Below are 13273 nucleotides of genomic sequence, written 5' to 3'. Positions count from 1 at the left end.
CCAGGAGGGCACCTGGCACCCCCGCCCCCCAACCAGACCTGGAGCTCAACCGCACTCCAGGCCAGCCCGGGCCCCCCGTGAGCCCCCAACTGTGGCCGTCCACTGTGAACAACTGAGGTCTCTGCAGGAGTCCTGGAGACCCCGTCTCAATCCCTCGGGGCTCAGCCCAGCCATGGGCCCCCCAGGAGCCTCTCATTGCGGTTGGGAGAACAGGCCCGAGGGGCGCCAGGCTGACACACACACGCACACGCACACGTGCACACACGCATGCGCACACACAGGCACACACACACACACACACACACACGAGACAGGGGCAAGGCACAGCTCAGAGGAAAAGGACGCACGGTTTTGTTTAACAAAATAAATTAAATATACAAGGCTTCGTCTTAGACTCTATAAAATTGCGGAGGTGTGGGTCCGCCCTGGGCCACAGGACAGCGGGTGGCCCCAAGGGGGACGGGCACCCTGCCGCAGCCTCAGGGACAAGGGGTCCCCCGGGCTCAGGAGGGGCCAGAGCCCCCCACCCAGCCCTCATGGAGGCTGTCCCTCCTTTCATTATTATGTTAATTTCTTAAATATAAATACCCAAGGGGCTCCTTCTCTGGCACTGGGGGGCCTGGCGGGGCAGGTCAGGGGGCTCCCACCTCTCAAGGACAGAACCTGCCTGATGCCCCCCGGGCCCGGGGTGCCCACGGGCTCCTGGACACGTGGTGGCAAAAATAGCTGCCCGCTTGCCGGGGCCTGGGCAGGAACAGGTGGGAGGTGCTGGGCAGGAGCTGGGGGGTTGCAAAGCCAGGGTGCTGCTCCCAGGGCTCCCCGCAAGGAGGGCTGCCCCGGGAACCTCCTTGTGGGGGCTGGTGTGGGGAATTCCTTCATCAACTGCCCACCACGGCATCTGCACTGCAAAGTCACAAAACACAAACCTTCTACAGTGGCCCTTGGCCTGGCACGTGTGTGCATGTGTGTGTGCGTGTTGGGGCACGTGTAGGTACGTGTGTGTCTGTCCAGGTGTCCCGGTGTGCCTGCCTGTGAGCCTGGGGGGTTTCCGGACATGTCTGCATGTGTGGCGTGTTTGTGTGCATCCCTGTGTGTGTACATGAAGATGTGTGTGTGTGTGTGCATGTGTGTGTGTGTCCAAGGAGGCCCGTCTGTGTGTATGCGTGTCCTGGCACATGGCCAGGTGTGGACGTGTCCTCACGGGAGCCCCAGTGCTGGCTGCATCTCCTCGCCTGGGGTCCCGTCTCCCCACTCCCTTCCACCTTCCTCCCTGGGGCCCCCAGGCCCACCCCAGTGGCACCCAGAGGTGACGCCCAGGGCTCCCCCTGCAGCCGCCGGCCCCTAGCACTGGTAGTGGACGTGCTGGTGAGCCTTGCCCTCCGTGTGCGAGTGCGTGTGCGTGTGCATGTGCGTGTGCACGTCCGTGTACAGCTTAGGGTAGAGCTTGGGGCCAGCGGCAGCGCCGGGACCCAGCAGGTGCTGGGGGCCCACCGGGGCCCCGTGCTCGTCGCACAGCCCGAGGCCGGCACCGAGGGCCGCCGCGTCCTTGTCCCCGCCGCGGTCGCGGGGCGCGCGGTGCACGGGCGGGGCGGGCGCGCACGGCTTCTTCTTGGCCTGGCACAGCCACAGCAGCACGGTGCCCAGGAGGAAGACGGCGCCGGCCGGGATGCCGATGACCACCGGCCACGGGAGGCTGCTGCTCGGCGACGAGGGGCCCACGTGAGGCCCGGGCGGCTTCGGGTCTGCGGGGAGACGGGGAGCGCGGGGAGGGGGCGGCGGTGAGGCGGGGCGGGGCCCGGGGGGGAAGGGAGTGGGCGTGTCCGGGAAGGGTGGGCGTGGCCAGGGCCCGGAGGGGTGGGGCGGGGCGGGGGCGTGACCTGGCGGGGGCGATCCGGGCGTGGCCAGGGCCCAGAGGGTGGGGCCGGGGGCTGACGTGGGGGCGTGGCCTGGCGGCCTGGGCGTGGCCCGGCGCCGCCCACCTGGCAGCACGGTGAGGAAGGCGCTGCGGAAGCTGTAGCCCATGGTGTTGGCTCCCAGGCAGATGTACATGCCCGCGTCGTCCCGGCGCGCGCGCGCGATGAGCAGCTTGTTGAGGTAGGAGCCGTCGGGCCGCGACCACACGTCGCCCGTGGGCAGCACCACGAACTTCTGGCCGCCCACGTCGATGGTGGCGTTGTGGCGGCCCTCGGCGCCGTGCTCCACGCGCTTCAGCCACTGGATCACCGGCTTCACGTCGCTGCGCACCTTGCACTGCAGGGACGCGGTGCCGCCGAAGTCCACCGTCGTGTTCACCGGGTGCGTGCCGGCCAGCACGGGCTTGGAGCGGGTGCGCTCTGCGAGGGGCGCGCCGTCAGCCGCGCCCGGGGCCCCGACCCGCGCCCGCCCGCCGCCCGGCACTCACGGATCACGTCCACCTTGTAGGTGGCGTTGATGGCGCCCGCGCGGTTGGAGACGCGGCACGTGTACTTGCCGCTGTCCTCCGGCCGCAGGTTCTTGAGGCTCAGCGTCCACTTCTTCTTGCGGCTCTCGCCGGCCTCGGGCTGCACCAGGGCCTGGTCGTCCTTCATCCACGTGATGTCCGGCCGCGGGTGCCCGCTGGCCACGCACTTGAGCCGCACGGAGCTGCCCACGGGCCGCGCGATCACCCGGCGCCGCATCTTGGAGGGCTGAGTGAAGCGGGGCCGCGCTGCGGGGGGCACGGCATCAGGGGGTGTCCTGGAGCCCAGGGACACTCACCACCCCCGCCCCGGAGCGCGGCGACCCCAGGCTCACCCCACTGCTTGCCGGCCGGGTCCTCCTGGGCCCCCGTGGAGCCGCCGGGCCCCGAGGCCTCCTTCCCAGTGCCCACGTCATCTGCAGGGAGGCAAGGACCCGCTGGAGGGAGGGGCCGGGCAGCACAGCTCAGGCCCAGGAGCCCGGCACGGGGTCCCACCCCAGCCCCCGGCCCAGCCCTGGCCCAACTGGGAAAGCCCAGGAAGCCGCAGCCCTGAGCCCTGCCCAGAATCCCAGAGACAGCTGCCACAGCACCACCAGCCTCTCCCCGGTGCAGGTGACCCCAACAGGCAGGGGGACAGGCGGGTGCCCACCCCCCACCCCTCCCCCTGGCTCCGGGGGGTCCGCAGGGCCTGGACAAGGGGCTGGCGGCAGCTGCGGTAACCCTAGCCCACATCAAGGGGCCGCGACCCTGGGTGGTGCACACACGCCTGGGAAGGCCACAAGGCCACGGCGGGGGGGGGCAAGCATGCCAGGGGGACCCCGTGATGCAGCCCCACCCCCGGGCTGGGGACCCAGGCCCTGGGCCCTGGCTCAGGTCAGGGAAGAGCAGGGACACAGCCGGCCTGGGGTTGGGTCCTCTGTGAAATGGGCCTGGTGCCCAGAAAGGCCTCCCCGAGCCCCCCACAGGGCCGTGGAGAACCCAGGGCAGGGGCCGGGACAGTGGCTGGAGCCATGGTGGGGCAGGTGGGGCAGTGGGGACACCTGTCCAGTCCCCAGCACCCAGCCCAGGGGACAGCAGAGAACAGAGAGGCCGTTCACTTCCCAGCGGCCCCTCTGAACTCTGAAACCTGAGCCTCAAAGCCCTGGCTGCTGCCAGGGTGCAGCCTGCCAGGCCTGCCCACTGCCCCTGCCCCACCCACCCCCACATGGGACCACCCCACGGGGGCCCCCGGCCCTACTCCTGCTGCCCATAAGTCCGCCTGGGCTCCCCCAGGTCAGCAGGAACCTGTGGTGGGTGGGGGCTCGAGGAAGGAGGGGCCCAAGGCTGGAGGCTGCTGCCCTGGGGACCCCACCCCTGGGTGGTGACAAGCCTGGCTGAGTCCTGGGGTCAGAGGTGTAGGTTGGCTCAGGGTGCGGCCCAGGCCCAGCCCTGCCCAGGTGAGGGGCCCTGAAACCCAGGTGGGTGCACGGCCCCCTCCGCTCCCACCCGCCCGGCCGCTGCCCCCGCGCCACCCATGGGGCACACTGACCCATCACGATGAGTGTGTAGTTGACACTGAGGCTGCCGAAGCCGTTGGTGGCCTTGCACACGTAGGTGCCCGCGTCCTCACGCTCCACCTCCCTGACCTTCAGCCCCTGGGGCAGCACGCGGAAGCGGCTCCAGCCACTGTGCACCGTGCGGCCGTCCTTGCTCCACATGGTCAGAGGCGGCGGGTCCCCCTCCACGGGGCACTGCAGCCGGACCGTGCGGCCCAGCCAGGCCACCTGCCGCGGCAGCACCCTGCCCGCCATCCTCGGGGGGCCTGCGGGTCAGAGGGTGTGGTCAGCGGAGGGCAGTGCAGGCGGGCGGGGCGGGAGCCCGGGGGGCCAGGCTGCAGGGCTCCCCCAGGCGGGTGCGGGCTCAGCACCCCCCGCCTTCCCCGGGTGCCCAGACCCAGGCCCAACCCCTGACCCCCTGCCCGGTGCCTCTGGGGTTGGGCCAGGTGCAGTGGGGACAGCCCAGCTGGGAGACAAAGATTCAGAACTTGGAACCAGCACGTTCTGACCCGAGTGGCCGTGGCAGCCGCAGGGGCAGAGACCAAGGCCACACAGGGGTCCCCCAGTGAACTGAGTTCCCCGAACCAGAGACCGTCGTGGGCAGCCCAAGGGGTGCGGGGCTCCGAGGACCCCCGCCTGCCAGCCTCGCTGGCCCTGGGGCTTGGGCACAAGCGTCCAGAGGCGCCGGGCAAGGCTGCAATGCCACTGCCAGGCCAGCCCAGCACGGGTCCGAGACAGGCAGCCGGTGCTTCCCCAGCTGTGCTCACGCTGCCCCAGCCTCGTCCGAGGTGCTCCCGCAGGTCTCCCCAGAATCAGAAGGAACCGCTTCTCTGCGTGCTCCCTCCTGCATTCGGAAACAGGGCACTGGGCAGGACCCTCACCCAGTCTCTGAACTGGGCGTGCTGGGGGGAGGGCAGCCCCCTATTTGGGTGGAGTGACTGTCGGCCCCCGAGAGTGGGGGTTTCTCTGGGGTTTGGAGTGGAGAGGGAAATTCTGGGTCCAGAGTCTCCCTGTCCCTGCTCAGGTCCGGGGTGCACGGCTGCAGTGTGGCCCCAACACACCCACCCCGGGCCCCAGCTCCACTCCCAAGCAGACGCCATCCACCACCTGTCACTGCCAGGACAAAGAGGGGCACCCGAGGCCCCGCCCCAGGGCCGGGGGGAGCAGGGCCTCCCGGGCAGCGGCCAGGCACAGACACAGCCGCGACCTGAGCCACACCCGGACACACAGGGCGGAGGGGGAGGGCAGGCCCTGCGGGGTGTGCCCGTCCCCCGTGCCATCCTGGGGTGCCCAGCTGGGGGGACCCACGGGCGGTGGGTCTGAGACGGCCCCTCCTGACCCGGGGGCCGCAGGGAGACGGCAGGGAGTCGGGGCGCCCCCCACAGCCGCTGCCGACGGGGGCGCAGTGAGTGACCGCCAGGCGCGGCCGGAAGCTTGCCCGGGACGGCTGTGCAGGAGGCCCCGGCTGGAGCCGCCTTATCCTAAAGCAAACAGCTGGGCAGGCCCCGGCTCTGCGTGGGGACCCTGGTACCAGGCTGCCCGGGAATGGCGGTGGCCACGGGGGCTCGGTCAGCCTGGGAAACAGAGGCCCCACCGGTCCACCTGGGAGGGGCCTCTGGGCCACCCAGCCCGAGGGAAACTGAGGCAGGAGCTGAGGCCAGCGGGGCCTGGAGCATGAGGGAGGGGGCAGCTGGTTCTCCACCCCACCCCTGGAGGAAAGGCCAGTGGGGGAGACAACTGGGGTGGCATGGGGGGCCCTGATAGCACTTTAGGCCCCAGCCCGAGGCTGCCTCCTCCAGGAAGTCCCCAGCCCTTCACAAGCCCAAACCACAGCCCTGGGAAGCCACAGATACCAACAGATGGACGGCCAAATGGAGACAACAGACACGCACAGCCAGCAGGGGTAAACTGAGGCTGGGGCAGGCCTCCTTCTTCTTGATGGGGGGGCAGTAGGGGTGGAAAAGAGGGGGGCAAGCAGGGAGGGCCCTTGCCACCCCCACCCAGCTGTGGAACGGCCAGGGCCGCGGGGCAGGGGCCACAGGACAGGCCCCGGCGCCTGAAAATGGGGCAGGATTTCCCACCACACGGGCTTGGCGTGTGCACAAGTCCCGAGGCTCACTCACCATCCCTGACACACTCACTGTCCCCTGACACAGTCTCCCGACACACTTGTTGCCCTGACACAGACACGCTCACTGTGCCCCGACACACTCGACACTGTCCCGACACACTCACTGCCCCAACTCTCTCCGTGACACACACACCGACGCACACACTGGCCCCACAGCGCACACCCACACTGCACACGCACAGCCAAGGGAGGCTGACCCCTTCCTGCCGACACTAACCTACTCTGAACATGGGGGGACCCATTCTGGCAGCCCCCACTTTCTGTGCCCTCTTCCCCCTGGCCTGGAGCACCCGTGACTCGGGCCCGGCTCAGGGAAACAAGGCCCTGTCGCGCCAGCACCCCCCACCGGGCCCTGCTGGGTGCTGGGGGGCAGGGACACCCACCGCCAGTGCAGCTGACCCTGCACACCGAGGCCCCCCCGTCCCATCCCCCCCACGTGTCTACGTGCCGCCCGTGCCCACCCAGCAGGCAGCAGCCCACCGAGGCCCTCGCTGTGCTCACGGCCTGGTCTGGGGCCTAGAACACATGGCACCCGAAACACGAGGAAGGGGGTGCCCAAGTGTGTGTACACAGATACACATGCACACACGTGTGCACACGTCCCCTTCACGCACACGAGCACACACACGAGTGCACCTGCAGGCACGTATACACACCAGCGTATGTGTGCAGACACAAAACGCTTGCACACGCACATACACACGGATACACACATGCACACAAAGACACCTGCGTGCGCATACGCACACATTCACGTACGTGCAGCCAGGCAGCCGCAAACCCTGTAATGCTCTTCTGGAGCCGCCTGCTCATCCGCTCAGGGGCTCAGGGCCCTCACCATGCGGGGGCCACACACCGGGGGCACACGCCGACCAGCCTCCCAGGTGCAGCCCGGCTGGCTGGCCCCTCTGCAGAGCTCCAGTGGTCCCGCTGGGGACCCAGAGGAGCCCTGATCCGGTGGGGATGCCAGGGAGTGGCCTGGGGGAAGATGCATGGGGTCTTCGCACCCCACGCGGCAGCTGCAGCATCAGCTCAGGGACCTGCTGAGGACATGGTAAGGACATGATGGCAGCCCCGGGGCCAGGCCTGCAGGGGGCCAGGGTGAACTGCCCTCTGCCCAGGGGCCACCGAGGAGCCTCGATGGAGGGGCTGGGACCAGGACCCCCACCCCAGGCACTTCCAGCAGAGCTCACGGGATGGGCCTGGCCGCGGCAGTGGGGGCAGTGGGCGGGAGCAGCTGGGCAGGTGGGGACGTCTCGGGGCGGGGGCCGTGGTGAGAGCAAAGCAACCAACGCCCCAGGTCCGTGCCGCTCGGCCCCTCACCCCGTTTACCGATGTGGAGGGTGGCACCCACACGTGCTGACTGCGCCCGCCCAGGCCCTCTGCCCAGAGCCAGCGCCCGGGGGAGAGAACAGAGACTTCCCCCCCCAGGGCTCAGGTCCCTACCACACACACGAGGGCAGGGGCACACCACACACACATGCACACACAGACGCACACTCTCACACACACAGGCTCCCACACGGCACCCAGGGGCAGGACCCAAAAGACAAGTGGGTCCTGTGAAGGGAGGCAGACAGAGCTGGCCTTGGGGACACGGCTGCCCCTCCAGACCCGCAGCCTCCTCCGCAAGGCCTCAGCGAGGGCCGCCAAGCAGCAATGACCCCTGGCCGCCCCGTGCTGTGTCCAGATCGCGCAGATCACTGTGCTCCCAGCGACCCCTGGCCCTGCCACGCAGCCACCCTGTGAACCCTGTCCCCACGGGGCCCCTGGCGCTCCCGCAGGTGCCATCTGCCTTCCCTATCTGCAGCCCCTCACCTGGAGGCAGGTCCCCGTGCCACAGCCATCCCCCCAACCCCCAGGGTCCTCCCACACCACAGGGCCTAGACCACCCGGGAGACGTAGCCATCGCGTCCGTGATGGGCTCGGGGACAAGCCCACGGTCCTGGTCACTCCCCGTCTGGGATCGTCCCCGAAGCCCAAGGCCAGAGGCCTCGGCCAAGGAGCCGCCTCCACAGACCCCCACTGTCCCCTGCCCAGCACAGGAGGCCTGGGCCCAGCACAGCCCCTCTCCCCGCTCCAGCCGCCCTGTCCACTCCTCAGCCACCCGACGAGACGCATGGCTCCTGTGAACCTCTCACAAAACAAGCTGCCAGGCAGGAGAGTGTCTGCTTCCTGCCAAGACAGGGGGCCCCACTCCCAACAGCTCGGAGCCCAGCGTGCCCTCCCACCTCGGCTGCATTGACGCCACAGCAGGGTGGACGTTCAAGGCCAGCGAGGGGCCGTGCGGGGACCCCCTGGCCTGCCGGTGCCCAGATCCCAGGGCTGGCAGAGGCTGCACCCCAGGCCCTACCCTGCCTCTCTGCCCCACACCCACTGCCTGTCCCAGACCCCTGGACGTCCACCAGCACGGCGAGCCGCCACCCCACCCGGTGGTCTCTCCCACCGCTGTCCCCCACCCCGGGCAGGCCCTCTGCCCTCTCCACGCTGCTCCATCACCCCAGCCTGTAGCCTCACCTCGGAGCAGCCCATGACTGTTCTCTGCTCCCCTCGGGGTCCCGCAGGTGGCCCCAGCCTGCCCGGGCCCCGGGGGCACCACCAAGGGCAGGCAGCAGGGACGGCGGGTGGAGGGCAGTACAGTGTGCACCGGGGGTCTGGGGAGAGTGCCCGAGCACACCCAGCACCCGTAGGCTGTACGCCTGCCCACGGGGGGGACCACCGGGGGTGCCCGGACAACGCCCAGGGCCCCTTGGTGGGTGCAGAACAGGACAGCCGAGTCGACAGCAAGGGTCCAGCCGGGCGCTGCGGCCGCCTCTCCCGCACCGTCGGCAGCGCCGGACCAGGCCTGGGGAAGCCCAAGGCCAGGGGCCCCGGCGGGGGCAAAACCAACATTTCTGCTCTTGCGGGGCGGCTGAAAGGCGACTGTGAGAGCAGGCCCTGCCCGTGGGGGATGTGCAGCCCCGGCCAAAGGCGACTTTGTTCGCAGATCCCCCTCCCCCCAGAGGGGACAGTGATTTATTCTCCCTTCCAGGAGGGGCCAGGCTCCCGCTAGTCCACCTCAGCCCCAGCACACGCACCCCACAAACCCAGCCTGGGGGAGGGAGGGGGTCCCGGCCGCCCGGTCAGGCACTGAGGCCACCAGCACGTGGCATACAGGCTGCCGCGGCCCCCCAGGCCACTCGGGCCTCAGATTCCCTCCCAACCCAGCGGCCTCACCTCAGGCCGAGCCAGCCCCCGAGACCATCGTCCCCACCATCTCCCGATGATGCCTGGATGCCGCCCGGTGCCCCAGCCCCTGCCCTCGGCTGCCACCCACCAGCTCACCAGGGGGCTCGGCACCGGGGCCAGCGGCCAGGGCAGTGACCCCGGCTGGCCGCTCGGACACCAAGCCAAGGAGCTCTCCTTGGAGGCATCTGGACGTGGCGCTCCTCAGAAAACCCTGAAACGGCTTCCTGTGAACCTCCTCCCGAAGGGCATTTCATTCTGACTCTCTCAAGTCCCCACAGTGAGAAACAAGATGGAAATGCAGAAAGCCAAATCCCAACTTTTTTTAAAGTAGAAAAAAAAAAGTTAAAAACCAATCCACCAGATTGTGTAACTTTGGGGAAAAGGGAACGTTTTTTATGTGCTCTGAGTCTGAAGATGTGCTGCTTCCAGCAGTTGTGACACCGCTGGAAAACGGCTTCCAAAAAACAACCACAACGCCGCACGCGGGTCCCACGGCCCAAACCGAGGCCCCAAGCGTCTGCCTGGTGGCGGGGAAAGAGGTGTTTGCAACGCCTTGGCCCCTCCAGGCCACCCGGGCCTGGAGGGAAAAAGTCAGCACAATTCAGGGAAAACGCCCCTTCTGCCCTCCCCACCTCCACCCCAAACCGCAGAGGGCCTTGGAAAGCAGCTCCTGCTGCCGCCAGGGCCCGCACGCGGGGCCGGAGGCCCAGTACCCGGCCCGGCCTCAAGGCCACGGCCAAGGGGGACCGAGGGCTGCAGGGGCGGCGGCCGAGGCCCATCGGTGCCCAGGCAGGCCCTGCCCGCCCACCGCCCCCACCCCACGCGGGCTGGGCCCTGGCCAGCGACACGGGCAGGACGGCGGCCTCCAAAGCCACCCTCCGCCCAGAGGCCAGGGGACAGGCAGGTGCAGGGATGGGAGACCCAAAGTAGATAAAAGAGCAATCAAAGTCGGCCCGCCCGCCGCGGGGGGGCTCGCCTGGCACGGCCCGAGTGCCCGCAGTGGGCAGGACAGGCACTCGGGACAGCCGCCGCCCGGGAGCCAGCCGGCCAGTCCCCAGCGGGCGGGGGGGTGCTGTGGCATAAGGCCCACCTGGGCCGCCGCCCGCCACCCAGCACCCGAACGTGGCCATATAAGGCCTTGTCCGGCTCAGCGCGCCGCCGCACAGGGGAGGGGTGCCGCGGTGCCAGTGGCGAGGTGGATGGAGCAGGGGCGACCCTGAGGTCTGGGCCCAGGGGTCCCTCCGCAAGCATCCCCAGGCCGCCCACCTGGGTGTCCAGTGAGCGGACACAGCACACGGCCTACAAGTGTTTGGCAGCGGCTGGCCTTGGGGGTCCGTGCAGGGACATGTCCTGGCCCCCAGCCCGCCCTGCATGCCCGCCTGGGAGTGGGCTGGGAGGGCAGGACCAGGTCCCCTTGTTTAGACCCTCCGGGTGCGGCGGGAAGACCACCAGGGCCGCGACCAGGCCCCCAGGCTCCGCCCCACTGAGGGCTCTGCAGATTTCCAGGGGCCTCCTGGGGCCCAGTGTGGCCACAGGCAGCCCACTCCCCAGACATCCCCAGGGAGATCCACCACCCTCACCTGCAGGGCCCCCAGGTGCTGGGAAACGCACGGACATATGTGCAAGAGCCCAGGGGTGCTGGGGGCCGGGGCGCAGCCCTGGGTCCCAGCGAGGGGTTGAGTGTCCCCTGGGTGAGCAGAGCCGGTCGGGGGCGGGCGCGGGCACTGTGGCAGGGTTCACGGCCAGCGGGAAGGGGCGGCGCTGGCGGAGCCGGGCCAGGCGCCAGGGCTCACCTCGGGCGGCGGCGGCCGGCGGGAGGGCCCCCAGCAGCAGCGGCGGCAGCAGCAGCAGCAGCGCGACGCTCGCAGTCATCTCGGCGTCTGCGGACCTGGGGGGCGGGGGGCACGGGGGTCACCGGGGGCTGGAAGCAAGGAGACCCCCCGCCCGGGGGCTCAGGGCCGCGGCGCTCAGGGGGCCGGGCCTCCGCTTCCTGCCCCCGCCCCGCCCCCGTTCTGGGCCGCGGGACAGGCCCCCCTGCGCCCCCTACCCCACCTCGGGCCGCGCTCCGGGCGGAGGAAGCCGCGGCGGGGAGAAGCTGCGGGTATCAAAGGCAGACAAAGGGTTGACACTAATTACCGCCCCCCTTCCCCCCTCTCCAAACACCGTCTGGATTCCTGGCGCTTGTAACTCGGGCCCTGCCCGCGGGACACACAACACCGAGCGGCCCCGCAGATAATCGCCTGCGCCATTAGCGGACAAATTTGCGCCGGGGGGTGGGGGAGACCCACGTGGGGGACACGGGGCGGGGGCGGGGCGCGGGCAGGACCGCGGGGCCCGGCCGGAGCGGCCGCGGCGCACCCAGGACCCCGAGGCCCGGGAAGCCCTCCTCGCTCCCCGCCCGGACCCCCGGGCTCCGCGCCCCTCCAGGTGCCCTCCCCGGGCGCCGGGCGGGCGGGGGGTCGCAAAAGCGCGCGGCGGGGCTCACCTCGGTGGCGGGGGGCTCGGCGGGCCGGCGGGCCTCAGGGCCGGGCCCGCGGGGCGTGCTCGGCCGTCATCGCCACCCGCGCTCAGCGCCGCCCCGGACGCCGCATCCCGCGCCCCGCGGGCCCGACCTCGGGAGGCGGGGGGCGCTACCTGGGCGCGGGTGCGGTGCGGCCGGGGATCCGGGTGCGGGTGCAGGACCTGGGGCGGGGGCCGGGGAGCGCGCGGAGGGGCGCGGGGGGCGCGGAGGGTGCGGAGGGGCCCGGGGCGCCGCGCCGCGAGGCGTCCTTCCCTGCGGGGCTTTGTCAACTCTCCCGGAGCGAGCGCCGAGACCGCCGCGCGCCCCGCCCCCGGCCCCGCGCCCCGCCAACCCGCGCGGCCCGGCCCGCCCCCCACCCCGCCCCGCCGCCAAACTTTCCTCCAATCCGCGCGCGCGCACGCCCCCGCCCCGCCGGGCTCCCGGGCCTTAACCCTCGCGGCGCGGGCGGCCCCGGCGGGGGCGAGACGGCTGCCCAGGACGCGACCCCGGCCCGCCCCCGGTCCCGCCTCTGCCCCCGGCCAGCGCGGCCTCTCCGAGTCCCCGATCCCGGCCGGTGTCGCGGAGTCCACCCCGCACCGGGAGGGGGGCGGGCCTGGGGCTCAGACCGGCCCCCAGTGCCTGCCCAGGTCCAGCCCCCGGCCAGCCCCGTCCCCAGTCCGGGCCTTCTCCCCAGGACCGGGAGGTGGGACTGGACCGCCCCAGGGGCGTCCCCGGCCCGAGATTCCCCCTATCCCCGGGGGCCATCTGGAGCAGCCTGGAGAATCAAGACCCCGCGCTGACCCCCAAGGCTCCAGGGCCGGGGGGTGGAGAACAAAGAGGCCGCACCCCGGGCGCCGCCGCCCCCTCGATCGCCTAGACCGAGGGCGCATTTGTACCCACCGCCCACCGGGCAGCTTCCCTGGGCTCTCGCCCGCCGGCGATAGTAACTGTGATGCTAGTAAGAACAGCAGAAGCCGACACCCGCGCCACTTCCGTGACCCCTGAGAGGCAGGTGTGCTCACGCCCCAGGTGCGCAGGGAGAGCCGGGCACAGAAGAGGCACAGGACCCGGCCCGGCCCAGCCTGCCCTCTCCCCTGAGCGTCCCCCTCGCTCCCCACCTCCCCACCTCCCCCCACAAGGGTCTCTCTGACCCCCGCTTGACACCCCCACCCCCTCTTCAACCTGGGGTCCTCCTCCACCATCACCTGTCCACCCGAATTAAGAGCTGTCATTTTGAAACCTGTGCCCTCACCACAAAGCCCACAGCTTGGGAACCTCGGGATCCCTGCCTGCTCACCTCCCACATCTCACCCCTCAGCTATGGCCACATTCCCAGCCCTCACCCCCGCAGCACCCTCTCCTTCCTCTCCAGAACTGTGCCGATGCTGGGCTGTCAGAGACCCTGCCTGGAAGATGGAAATCGGAGGGCCTGGCGGGACAGT

General features: G+C 70.5%; 1 protein-coding gene across 4 annotated transcripts; it reads right to left on the bottom strand.

Annotated features, from left to right (window-relative positions):
* Positions 1–328: 328 nt before the first annotated feature.
* On the bottom strand, positions 329–11901 carry FGFRL1 (fibroblast growth factor receptor like 1). 4 transcript variants are annotated; one of them, XM_037829203.1, is made up of 7 exons: positions 11817–11901; positions 11125–11219; positions 3966–4238; positions 2773–2874; positions 2402–2686; positions 1980–2333; positions 329–1742 (listed from the first exon to the last, which is right to left on the bottom strand). In XM_037829203.1, exons 2-7 carry the CDS (start codon positions 11201–11203, stop codon positions 1342–1344), a joined length of 1494 nt encoding a protein of 497 aa, XP_037685131.1. In that variant the 5' UTR covers positions 11204–11219; positions 11817–11901; the 3' UTR covers positions 329–1341. The 4 variants fall into 4 exon arrangements, with proteins under 4 accessions (XP_037685131.1, XP_037685130.1, XP_037685134.1 ...); XM_037829202.1 differs by lacking the exon at positions 11817–11901 and having other exon boundaries at positions 11125–11236; XM_037829206.1 differs by lacking the exon at positions 11817–11901 and having other exon boundaries at positions 2471–2686; positions 11125–11236.
* Between the last annotated feature and the right edge of the window lie 1372 nt (positions 11902–13273).

This window comes from Choloepus didactylus, chromosome 3 (assembly GCF_015220235.1).
Source record: "Choloepus didactylus isolate mChoDid1 chromosome 3, mChoDid1.pri, whole genome shotgun sequence".
Lineage (NCBI taxonomy): Eukaryota > Metazoa > Chordata > Mammalia > Pilosa > Megalonychidae > Choloepus > Choloepus didactylus.
The sequence above is the reverse complement of the archived record's forward strand: the minus strand, read 5'-3'. Positions and strand labels throughout refer to the sequence as shown.

What these genes read in the sequence shown, in the direction of transcription:
- FGFRL1 (XM_037829203.1), bottom strand. Translation starts at nt 11,203, where the DNA reads ATGACTGCGAGCGTCGCGCTGCTGCTGCTGCTGCCGCCGCTGCTGCTG. An exon ending in CCCGGCCGGCAAGCAGTGGG is followed by an intron (nt 2,687 to 2,772) that starts GTGAGCCTGGGG and finishes TGCCCCCCGCAG; the next exon opens with CGCGGCCCCGCTTCACTCAG. An exon ending in CTACAAGGTGGACGTGATCC is followed by an intron (nt 2,334 to 2,401) that starts GTGAGTGCCGGG and finishes CGCCCCTCGCAG; the next exon opens with AGCGCACCCGCTCCAAGCCC.